Below are 10,576 nucleotides of genomic sequence, written 5' to 3' on the forward strand. Positions count from 1 at the left end.
GGGGTGAAGTACCAGGGATTGAACCCCAGACCTTGTGCATGTGAAGCATGTGCTCAACCACTGAGCGACACCTGCTCCACGGCCCCTCAAGTCCTGAGGTCAGGAAAGCGGCCCCCACAAGCCCTCCCAGCCCCCACCCTGCACTCTGCAGAACCCTGTGTCTTCTGACAACACAGCACCCCAGGCCCCGCCTCAGCCCTCCTTACTTCAGCACTGACTCAGCGACTGATTCAGAGCTCATCTTTGGACTCTCCCCCGCCCCGCCCCCCGACTCTGCTGACCCCTTCCCGCCCCTCAGGCTCTCAGTCTCCGGGATTCTTCTCCGTGGAGTGTCTGGGACTCACTAGGTCTCTGGGAAATCGATGTTGTATGAATGAATGTGTCAAGGTGGAATTACACACCAGACTTGACCGTTACCTGCCCTGAGGGCATCTCTAAGAGCCCTGACCGTGAACGGGTGGGCCCTCCAGGACTTACAAAGCACTCTGGGATTCATTATTCTAAAGACCACCCCACTCCCCCAACCACTCTATCCAGGTGGGTTTCACCTGAGACGCCCCTCAAAGTCACAACTGGTTAGCGGTAGAACCGGGGTCTCGGGGCGTTCACCCTAAGGCGCCCAAGGGATCTCCGAGGGAGAAACCTCTCCCGCAGCGGACGAGGAAGGGGCGGTGTCGCCCGCCGCGGCCACACCCGGGTGGAGGCCGCCGTGGTCCCGGCCCAGGCCCACCCAGGTGCGCCCAGGTCGCGGCGGGCGGCGCGGGCGGAGTCAAAGGTTACGGGAGGGTGACTTGGGCCGCGGGGCCGGACGGAAGACTTTGAGCCCAGGCCGGGGCGCTCGGTCCCGGCGCCGGGCAGGCAGCACCGCGAGGCCACCGCGCCCGCCCCCGCACCTGGGGGGCGGCGGGGCCGGGGGCGCGGCCAGGCGAGCACGCCCCCTGCCGGGCAGGGACGCGGAGCCCGAGGCTCGCGACTCCGCGCCCCGCGGCCGGGAGAGCGGGGGCCCCCCCTGCCGGCCTCGCCGCCTCACTGCACCCCGCGCCCCGCAGCAGCCGCAGCCTCGCCCCGGCCCCACGCCGGGCGCGGACCCCGCGAGCGCCGGGCGCGCCGGGTGCACGCGTGGGTGCGGGCCGCGGATTGCCGCGGGGGGGCGCCGCTGCGCGCCGCTCCGCCTGGGCCGGGGAGCCCGAAGCGAGCGCGGCCCGGCCGGGCAGGGGGCAAGGGGCGGGCGGCCCCAGGCGGTGCGGGCTGGCGCGGGGTCCTCCGCGCCCCTCGCCCTGCCGCCGCATCCCCGCCGGCGGGCCCCGCGCCCCCTACCCCGGCCTCCCGGCGTGGCGCGGCGCGGCGCGGCGCGGCCGCTCGCGCTCTGTCCTTGGAGGGTGTGGAAGGGTGGGTTTGGGGCCGGGGGCGGGTCTGGGGGCGGACCCGGAGGCGGGGCTGCCTCTGCGGCAGGGCCCAGCTCCGCTCCCCCCGGTCTCTCTCTGTCTCTCCTCCTCCCTCCTCCTGCTCCGGGCGGAGCCCGGCATGGGGGGGCCGGCGCCCGGCAGGCCAGGTACGATGATGGGGAAACTGGGGAGGCTTGGAGCGGGGAGGGCGGAGGGGCGCAAGGGGCTGGGAGGATCGGCGGGGCGAGAGGCGGAGAAACCCGGGGCAGCAGGACAAGGGGAAGGGAAGGGTGCCGGGCGCCGGGGCCCCAGGATGGAGAGGGGGATGAAGCAGGCCAGTTTGGGAACAAACAGGGGGAGGGGGAGGGGGAGGACGGCAGTGAGGAGGGGCGCCTGGGAGGAGAGGTGAGGCTGGAGGCGAGAAAGAGAGTGTGTGTTTGGGGGAAGGGAAAGCAGAGCAGGTATGGAGGCCGCGGCGCAGGAGGTAGCTGTGGGGCCAGCCTGGAGCCCCCCGGACTGAGGGGCGGGGACCGGAAGGGGGAAGCCGGGAGCCTCCCAAATCCTGGAGGAGGAGGAAGGTGATTTGGTAGAGGTGGAGGTGCAGACCCCTGCCAGGGGGTGGGGGAGTTGGGTGGACCCGGCCCTGGCCCAGGCCAGGCAGGGAATGGAGGTGCACGGATGGGTGGTATTTTAGATGCCCAACTCTGAGTGCCCCCCCTTCCTTCGGCACCCCCACCCTGCCCTCAAGACCCCCACCCCAAGCCTCAGGGCCCAAGAGGGGGTGGGGAGCCTGTCTCCCTCTTCCCCGGTGGGTGCAGTGGACGCCGGCAGGCCCCGGGCCGAGCGCCTGGTCTGTAGGTGTGTCGGGTTCTGTGTAGAAGAATTGTGTGTGTCTGGATGTGTGTGTGTGTCTCTGTGGGTGTGTCTGGGGGTGTTTGTGTTTACCTGCGCCGACCTGTGCGTCTGCTCCTGCGTGCAGCTGTGGGGCTGAGGCTCGCCGGGCCGGCGGTGCATTGGTGGTGTAGCAGGCTGTATTTACACACGGTGGGAGCCGTGTCGACCTGCCCTCTCCAGAGTGTGTATTTGTGGCTCTGAACCCCTTTGTCAGGGTGTTTGGCTCCGGGTACACAAGGCGTCTCTGTCTGTCTGTCCTTCGGTCCTGGGGGCTCTGTGAGGTTCTCTGTGCCTCTGTTTTCCTCTCCGAGGACCCGAGTCACATCTCTGCCTTTTTCTCTTTCTCCTTCATTCCTCACCCCCTCTTTATCTTTCTTTCTTTTTTCCTTCCCTCCCTCCCCACCACCAAGTGGATCGGGGACCCAGGGAGGGCCGCCCCCCGGGCCTGGTGGCGCTGAGCAGGGCCCCCCAGCCCCCACCTCCTGCCCCGCGACATGAACCTTCTCTACCGGAAGACCAAGCTGGAGTGGAGGCAGCACAAGGAGGAGGAGGCCAAGAGGAGGTAAGGCGGCGGGTCCCGGGGTCCCTTGCCGGTCCCACCTCAGCCTCCCAGCTTTCTGGGCCAGAGCCCTGTCCCCACGGCCTTGTCAGCAGGGAGCATCCCCCCATCTCAGCCCTGTGTGCAGTCCCTCCTCCTGCCTCTGACCCCTCTCCCGGCCTCCTAGGGGGCCTCCAGCCCACCGGCAAGCACCCCTGGGCGCTTCCTCCCCAGCCACCCGGGGCCCTCCTTCCTGACTCGCCTTTGGCACGTGGTCTTCTCCCCTCTGTCCATTTGGGGCTGGCTCCTGGCTCCCCTGTCTTCTGACCTTGGAAGGGGAGAGCCCCACTGCCCCCACAGGGTCCGGGGTGGTCAATGCAGGGGGCATCAGAGAAGCTGCATCTGGCCCCCCACCCATCTCCTCTGCTGGGGAGGTGAGTGGTCAAGCAATAGGGCTGGGGGGCCATGCAGGCTGGGCCGTGCAGGGGAGTCAGGACTGGGGAGCCCCCTGTCCTCGCTCCGCGCCCTCCGTGGGCCCTGGGGCCTGGCTCTCAGACTCGTTCCCTTCTCCTTTCACTCCTGCTGAAGCCTGAGTCAGAGGCGGCTCCCTGCTCCCTCCTCCCAACTGTGGAGTTTAATTCTTGTTGTTAATTAGATTAATCAGAGCTATCACTGCAGCGATCTCTCCCTAATGAAGGGTTAGCAGACAGGGCCTTAATGAGAGCCCACCCCGCAGCGTTCTCCCCTCTCTCCTGCCAACAACCCCCTTCCCTCACCCAGCAGCTCGGGGACAGTGAAAGGGAATGGGGGGGAGCCAGGGAGGGGGACAGAGAGAGGACAGCACTGAGGGAGGGAGCAGGAGGGAGGGAAGACGAGCCTCGGCTGGGGGGAAGCTGCCAGGGCGAGGTGGCGACTCAGGCCGCGTCTGGGAGGAGGAGGAGCGGCTTGCGGGAGCACAGCAGCCCAGAGCAGAGAGGCGCCGGCGGCAGGGGCAGGTGTGCACCTGTCAGGAGGGGCCCTCTGGCCCGGCTGGCACTTCTCCACCGCGCCTAAGAACGCGCCCTGGGGGTGCTGCCCTGCCCGCCTACACCCCCGCAACTGTGCCCTGTCCTCCGAGCTGCCCCCCATCGCCACCTCTGCCCCACCTGGGCCCTTCTCTCCCCAGCTCCAGTAAGGAGGTGGGGCCCGCAGGCCCGGCGGGGCCCGGGGCAGGCCCGGGGCCTGGAGTGCGCGTGCGGGACCTCGCCTCGCTGCGCCGCTCCCTCAGGATGGGCTTCATGACGATGCCCGCCTCCCAGGAGCACACCCCGCACCCGTGCCGCAGCGCCATGGCCCCGCGCTCCCTCTCCTGCCACTCGGTGGGCAGCATGGACAGCGTGGGCGGTGGGCCCGGGGGCGGCGGCGGGGGTCTCACAGAGGACAGCGGCCCCCGGAGACCCCCGGCCAAGCCCCGGAGGCACCCCAGCACCAAGCTCAGCATGGCGGGGCCGGGCCCTGAGGCGCCCCCCAGCAAGAAAGCAGGTGAGAGCCCCCCCCCCCACCTCCTCCAGGTGGAGCTGGGAGCCAGGAGGGTCCATTCCAGGCGGGGGAGGGAGGCTTGTCCTGGAGGGTTCATTGAGGGAAGAAGCCAGGAAGTGGAAGGTTCCATTCTCAGAGGGAATGGGGGGTTCCTTTTGGAGGGGCCTGAGATGAACCAGGCAAGGGGTGCGCCCTGAAAAATCCATTGCTGGGAAAGGGGTGGCCTTGGAGGGAGATGAAGTTGGGGGAAAATTTAGGGTGGGAGCTGCAGATTTTAGGGAGTTGAGTAGAAAGACTGAGGGCGACTGGAGAAAAACCCTCTCCTGGGGTGCAGGGGAAACGAAGCTGCAGATGGGGTCCCCCATGCTCCTCCCCCTCTAAGCCCCGGTTTCTCCCTGCCTCACCCTGCCCAGGCGCTCAGAAGCCCGCCGCAGAGGGCCGGGAGTCCAGCCGGAAGGTCCCTCCGCAGAAGCCCAGAAGGAGCCCCAACACCCAGCTCTCCGTCTCCTTCGATGAGTCCTGTCCCCCGGCCCCCTCTCCGCGAGGGGGGAACCTGCCCCTTCAGCGCCTCGGTCGGGGGTCCCGCGTACTCGGGGACCCTGATTTGGGCGCCCAGGAAGACGAGCCTGTGTACATCGAGATGGTGGGGGACGTCTTCAGGGGAGGAGGAAGAAGCGGCGGGGGCCTGAGTGGACCCCCTCTTGGGGGTGGTGGCCCCATCCCTGCCACCGGCCCCGACTCGGACTCCGAAGAGAGCGAGGCCATCTACGAGGAGATGAAGTACCCACTGCCCGAGGAGGCCGGGGAGGGCCCCCCACTGACAGCGACCTCCCCGCCACACCAGCCTCAGGCCCTCCAGCCCCACGCCCACCGCCGGCCAGCTTCAGCCCTCCCGAGCCGGAGGGATGGGACGCCCACCAAGCCCACTCCTTGTGAAATCCCCCCACCGTTCCCCAACCTCCTCCAGCACCGCCCTCCACTCCTGGCCTTCCCCCAAGCCAAGGCTGCTTCCCGAACCCCTGGCGATGGGGTCTCGAGGCTCCCGGTCCTCTGCCACTCCAAGGAGCCAGCCGGCTCCACCCCAGCTCCCCAAGTGCCTGCACGGGAGCGGGAGACGCCTCCCCCGCCGCCTCCGCCTCCTGCTGCCAACCTGCTGCTGCTGGGACCGTCAGGCCGGGCCCGGAGCCACTCGACGCCATTGCCGCCCCAGGGCTCTGGCCAGCCCCGGGGAGAGCGGGAGCTCCCCAACTCCCACAGCATGATCTGCCCCAAGGCGGTGGGGGCGCCGGCAGCCCCCCCTGGCCCGGCCGCCTTGCTCCCCGGGCCCCCCAAGGACAAGGCCGTGTCCTACACCATGGTGTACTCGGCAGTCAAGGTGACCACACACTCTGTGCTGCCGGCGGGTCCGCCCCTGGGTGCTGGGGAGCCAAAGATGGAGAAGGAGATCTCTGTCCTCCACGGGATGCTGTGTACCAGCTCGAGGCCCCCCGTGCCAGGGAAGTGCAGCCCCCACGGCGGGGCCCTGGGGGCAGCGGCTGGGGTCCTCCACCACCGCAGCTGCCTGGCCTCTCCTCACGGCCTCCCGGATCCCACGGCCGGCCCCCTGGCCCCGCTCTGGACCTACCCGGCCACAGCAGCTGGGCTCAAGAGACCCCCTGCCTACGAGAGCCTCAAGGCCGGGGGGGTGCTGAATAAAGGCTGTGCAGTGGGGGGCCCGTCCCCTATGGTCAAGATCCAGCTGCAGGAACAAGGGGCCGACGGGGGTACTTTTGCCAGCATCTCCTGTGCCCACGTCATCGCCAGTGCGGGGACCCCAGAGGAGGAGGACGAGGACATGGGTGCCACGACATTTGGGGCGAGCTGGGCTCTGCAGAGGAAGGTCCTGTATGGAGGGAGCAAGGCAAAGGAGCTGGACAGTGAGTGGGGCAGGCAGCTGGCGGTCGCTTCGAGGGAGTGTTGGGGGTGCTCTGGGGGAGTTGTGGAGGGGTCCTTTGGAAGACACAGCCCATTGTTTCCCGGGAGACCAGAGGGAGGGAGGCGGGCAGCGGCTCTGGAGGGCTGGGGTCCCCGCCTGCCTGCTGGAGGGGCGGGAAGCCTGGGAGAGCAGGCGCCGCCCCCTGCCCCCGACCTGCTCTGCTGCCCGCCCCTCCCTTCCTGGGCTGCCCGAGTGTGATTGTGAGTGTGCACACACGAGGAGCTAAACACAGCTGCCGCCCAGCTGTTACCATGACAACCCATCCAGACAGGAGGGCGAGGAGAGGGAGGCCCCTAGCGTTGCCTGGCAACGCAATGCTCTGCCAGGCCTGCTCGCAGGGATGAGCTTAGTTCACAGGCAGCCCTTCCCCCAGTGCTCCTGGCCCAGGATTTGGGGCTCTCCCTCTCCTGGGGACCAGCGCCCCTGGGCTCGGGGCGGGTGGTCATTCTGGCCTTTTTGGGGGCTGCGGGAGCTCTGAATCTAATGTTGGGGTAGGAGGGACCCCTTTGACCAGAGAAAAGTTGCAAATGCCCCGGACTCTTCAGCCGCAGGGGCATGGCTGCAGGGGGTGGAAAGGACTGCGTCCTGGGTCCCTCCCTGCCCCGCTGCGGCTCGCAAAGGGATAGATAATCTTTAGGCCCATTCCTGCTGCAGTGAGTGTGGGTGGCGGGACAGCAGGATCCCCCCCACGTCAAGGTGCTGAGCTCTTCCTGTCGTCCCAGCAGAGGCCGAGGAGGGTGCCCGGGCCTGGAACGGCAGTGCCGAAGGCCTGGGCAAGCTGGAGCGTGAGGACAGAGGTCCCGTGGCTTCGGGAATCCCGGTGCGGAGCCAGGGGGCGGAGGGCCTGCTGGCCAGGATCCACCACGGAGGGGAGCGCGGAGGGAGCCGCGCAGCACTGCCCGTGCCCTGCCAGACCTTCCCGGCCTGCCACCGAAACGGAGGTGCCCCCCTGCCCGGTGGGGACTGGCTGTGGGGAACTGGCAGGGGCCGGGTCCACATCCCAGGCCCTGAGCCTTGATGCCACATCTCTACCCCCTTTCCTGGGACCCTTGGGCGTGGCTCTTCTCTGGGACCTGGGGAAGAGGGTCTTGGAGTCCCCTTCCCCCCTCACTCCTTGTTCCCCCCTCCCCCGCCCCAGATTTCACTGGAGGCTACCGCCTGGGGCGCTCCGCCTCCACCTCTGGAGTCCGGCAGGCCGCCCTCCACGCCCCCCACGTCCCCCACGTCCCCCGGCCCTGCAGCCAGCCCAGGGATGCCCCGAGCCAGGTGAGGCCTGGAGGAGGAGGTGGGGGAGAAGCTTGGGTTCTTTCATTCGTGAAGGAGCAGGTGGTGAAGAAGGCCAGGCCAGGCAAGAGGGCCGACCGGGCACAGAGCGGGGCTGGGTTGGGGTCGGTCAAGGCCGCTGCAAGTGTGGTTTAGAAAAAACCCTCTCCAGGTGGGCCACTGAGCAGAGTGCAGGAGAAGACAGCTTTCAAAAGGCGCCTCTCCCGCGGGGTGAGATGGGCCCAGCCTGGCTCCAGGGCGCACGGCGGCCGGCAGAGGGTGCAGGGGCAGCCCCCGTGGCCCAGGGCCCGGACAGAGGTCCCAGGGAGCCAGAGCGGGCTTGCTTCTGGAGGAAGACGTTGGTTTGCGCAGTGGGGAGAGGGCCCAGTCACTCCGAGGTCCTTGACCCCCACCCTTTATCCTTTCTCCCTACCCCGTCCCTGGCCGGCGGCGGGGAGGAAGGGGCACAGACCCACCCTGCGCTGCCGCTGCCGCTGCCCCTGCCACCCCAGCCGGCGCGCGAGCGGGACGGCAAGCTGCTGGAGGTGATCGAGCGCAAGCGCTGCGTGTGCAAGGAGATCAAGGCGCGGCACCGGCCCGACCGCGGCCTCTGCAAGCAGGAGAGCATGCCCATCCTCCCCAGCTGGCGGCGGGGGCCAGAGCCCCGCAAGTCCGGCACCCCGCCCTGCCGCCGGCAGCACACGGTCCTCTGGGACACTGCCATCTGAGGGGGCCGGCGGCCAGGGCACTTGGACTGGGGCGTGCCGCGCCTGCCTCTTCAGGGAGACTTGCCTTGAGAGAGAGACACTTGAAGGACCAGGTGAGAGAGAGCCAGGGAGAACCCCTGCCCTCCACCCCCAGCACCCCTCCCGGACACGGGGTCTGCCCAGCCTGTCAGGCTTGGGGTGCCAGCAGCACCCGCTGGAGTTTGGGGGAAGAGTTTGCTCCAGGGCGGGACTGGGGCCCTCCTCGGCTCTCCGGGCTGAGCGTGGTGGGCCCTGCTCCTGAGAGGGCGGAGGGCAGAGCATGGGGAGGCAGGGGAGGGCTAGGGAGGAGGAGGGGGGCTCAAAAGCAAAGAGGGAGCAGAGAGGTGGAGGAGCTCGCAGGGAGAGAGAGTTGGAAACGGGACGGGGGGGGGTATTTATTTTGTTATTTATTTTAGTCTGGAGGGCAGTTCTGGGTTCTTGCCTATTCCCGAGCCGTGGAATCAAGGGGAACTAAAGGGCACCAAGTTGGCACTCTCCCCAGTGCCTAAAAGCCCCACCATCCATGCCCACACCAAAGCTGGGGGTCCTACTGGTGTGGGGTGTGCAGGGGGGCAGAGGGAGGGGCTCAGGTGAGCCGAGGGGTCACAGAGTCATTTGCAGGATTTACAGGAATTTGGTAGTGAGCAGGGCCTGCTCTGAAACAGGCATCTTATTTATTTAGCTCTGGGGTGAGGATCTAGCGCCAGAGAAGGGCGGGAAGATGGGGAAGGAGGGATGTTTTCGCGGGTATCCGTGGGGGGCGGGCGGGCAGGGTATTTATTTAAATTAAAAAAAAAAAAAAAAGAAGAGATGTCAGGAACTTTTTTTTAATCCCTTTCTTTTCAGAATAATATATTAAAAGACTTATGATCCTAGCCCCGGCTTCTTCTATTTCAGTGCTCTGCGCTTCTCTCACACGTGTTTCTTTTCCCCTCTTGCCCTTGGTTGGTGGGTGGGGAGGGCTGAGCAGCCGTGGCAAGTAGCAGGAGAGGGGGCGCCTGAGGTAAGTCTCTGGGAATGCCACCCAGCGGTGAGTCGACAAGTGTTTATGGAGCATCTGACGTGTGCTTGGCAGTTGCGCTGATGTGGAGGGAATATTCAGACACGAAGCCTGCCCTCACGCAGCTTGTAGTCTCCTCAGGAAGATGAGACACTTCAGGACAGCAGTAGACAAGGCTGCGGGAGTAAGAGGGCAAGGGCTGGAATCCTCCAAGAAGGCTTCCTGGAAACAGCCTGAGGGGACAGGTAAGGCTGGGGTGAGCAGAGGGGAGAGGGGGCACCTCAGAGTCACAGCCTGCCTGAGGGACAGCAGGAGCTGGGGGTGGGCAGGGAAGCGTGTCGAAATAACGCAGAGGGCAGTGAGGAGTCCTTGATAAACGAGATAATGGGCCTGCCAGGATGAGGAGGTGGCTTCAGAAAGGCTGGCCTGGAAGCAGGAGGCGGGTCCTTGGGAAGGAATCCCAGGGACTCCTGCTGGGCAGCCACTCATCACCAGCGATGAGGAGAAGGGGGCATCCGGGGGCGCAAGAGACTAAGAGAAAGCACGGCCAGGATGGGGATGAAGGAGCGGACTTGGTGGCCACCACGCCCCGGTCTGGAACCCATGAGGCTGGGGAAGGAAGAAAGTTGACTTGGAAGCTGTGGTGCCACACAGTCCAGGTGGAAAGGTTTGTTTCCAGCTAGTTTCAAAAACTGGTAGGTAGTACCAGAAATGATATTAAGTGGTCTGAAGGACGTTTTTTGAACCTTTAATAGTTACAGGTTTATTCTACCCATTAGAAAAAGTATAACCAGAACATCAGACTACTTGTTATGTCATGGATACTACTGCATTTTTAGGAGGTACCAGGGATTGAACCCAGGACCTCATATATGGGAAGCAAGTGCTTAACCATTTGCTCTAAATCCGCTGCTCTAAATTTGCTCCCCCACACCTGAGATGGCACCCTCATCTGTCTGCTTGCTGTCTGCTCGTTGTCTCTGTTCGTTGTCTGCTTATCTTCAAGAGGCACTGGGAACTGAACCCAGGACCTCCCATGTGGGGGGCAGGTGCCCAACTGCTTGAGCCACATCCACTCCCCTAAATTTATTTTTAATGACTTAGTTTAAAGGGAAATACTAAGGAACTGAGTAATGTACAGGCGGTCTACCAAGATAAAAAAATTAGGACAGTGGTATGAGAATTTTTGAAACTTAGGCAATGCTAAGTTAAAGATAAATGATGATAGGTTTGAGAGAAAGGACAAGATCATGAGCT

General features: G+C 65.5%; 1 protein-coding gene across 3 annotated transcripts; it reads left to right on the forward strand.

Moving 5' to 3' along the window:
• Positions 1 to 1,438: 1,438 nt before the first annotated feature.
• NYAP1 (neuronal tyrosine phosphorylated phosphoinositide-3-kinase adaptor 1) lies at positions 1,439 to 9,194 on the forward strand. 3 transcript variants are annotated; one of them, XM_058285863.1, is made up of 7 exons: positions 1,439 to 1,552; positions 2,690 to 2,841; positions 3,983 to 4,338; positions 4,749 to 6,251; positions 7,033 to 7,251; positions 7,449 to 7,576; positions 8,044 to 9,194. In XM_058285863.1, exons 2-7 carry the CDS (start codon positions 2,774 to 2,776, stop codon positions 8,299 to 8,301), a joined length of 2,532 nt encoding a protein of 843 aa, XP_058141846.1. In that variant the 5' UTR covers positions 1,439 to 1,552; positions 2,690 to 2,773; the 3' UTR covers positions 8,302 to 9,194. The 3 variants fall into 3 exon arrangements, with proteins under 3 accessions (XP_058141846.1, XP_012380103.1, XP_012380102.1); XM_012524649.4 differs by having other exon boundaries at positions 7,036 to 7,251; XM_012524648.4 differs by lacking the exon at positions 1,439 to 1,552 and having other exon boundaries at positions 1,600 to 2,841.
• The last annotated feature ends 1,382 nt before the right edge of the window (positions 9,195 to 10,576 follow it).

The sequence above is a fragment of the Dasypus novemcinctus genome, chromosome 23 (genome assembly GCF_030445035.2).
Source record: "Dasypus novemcinctus isolate mDasNov1 chromosome 23, mDasNov1.1.hap2, whole genome shotgun sequence".
In the NCBI taxonomy this organism is placed as follows: Eukaryota; Metazoa; Chordata; class Mammalia; order Cingulata; family Dasypodidae; genus Dasypus; species Dasypus novemcinctus.

Coding starts and splice junctions, on each gene's coding strand:
- NYAP1 (XM_058285863.1), top strand. CDS start 2,774: ATGAACCTTCTCTACCGGAAGACCAAGCTGGAGTGGAGGCAGCACAAG. Junction 4,339..4,748: donor GCCCCCCAGCAAGAAAGCAG/GTGAGAGCCCCC, acceptor CACCCTGCCCAG/GCGCTCAGAAGCCCGCCGCA. Junction 7,577..8,043: donor CCAGGGATGCCCCGAGCCAG/GTGAGGCCTGGA, acceptor GAAGGGGCACAG/ACCCACCCTGCGCTGCCGCT.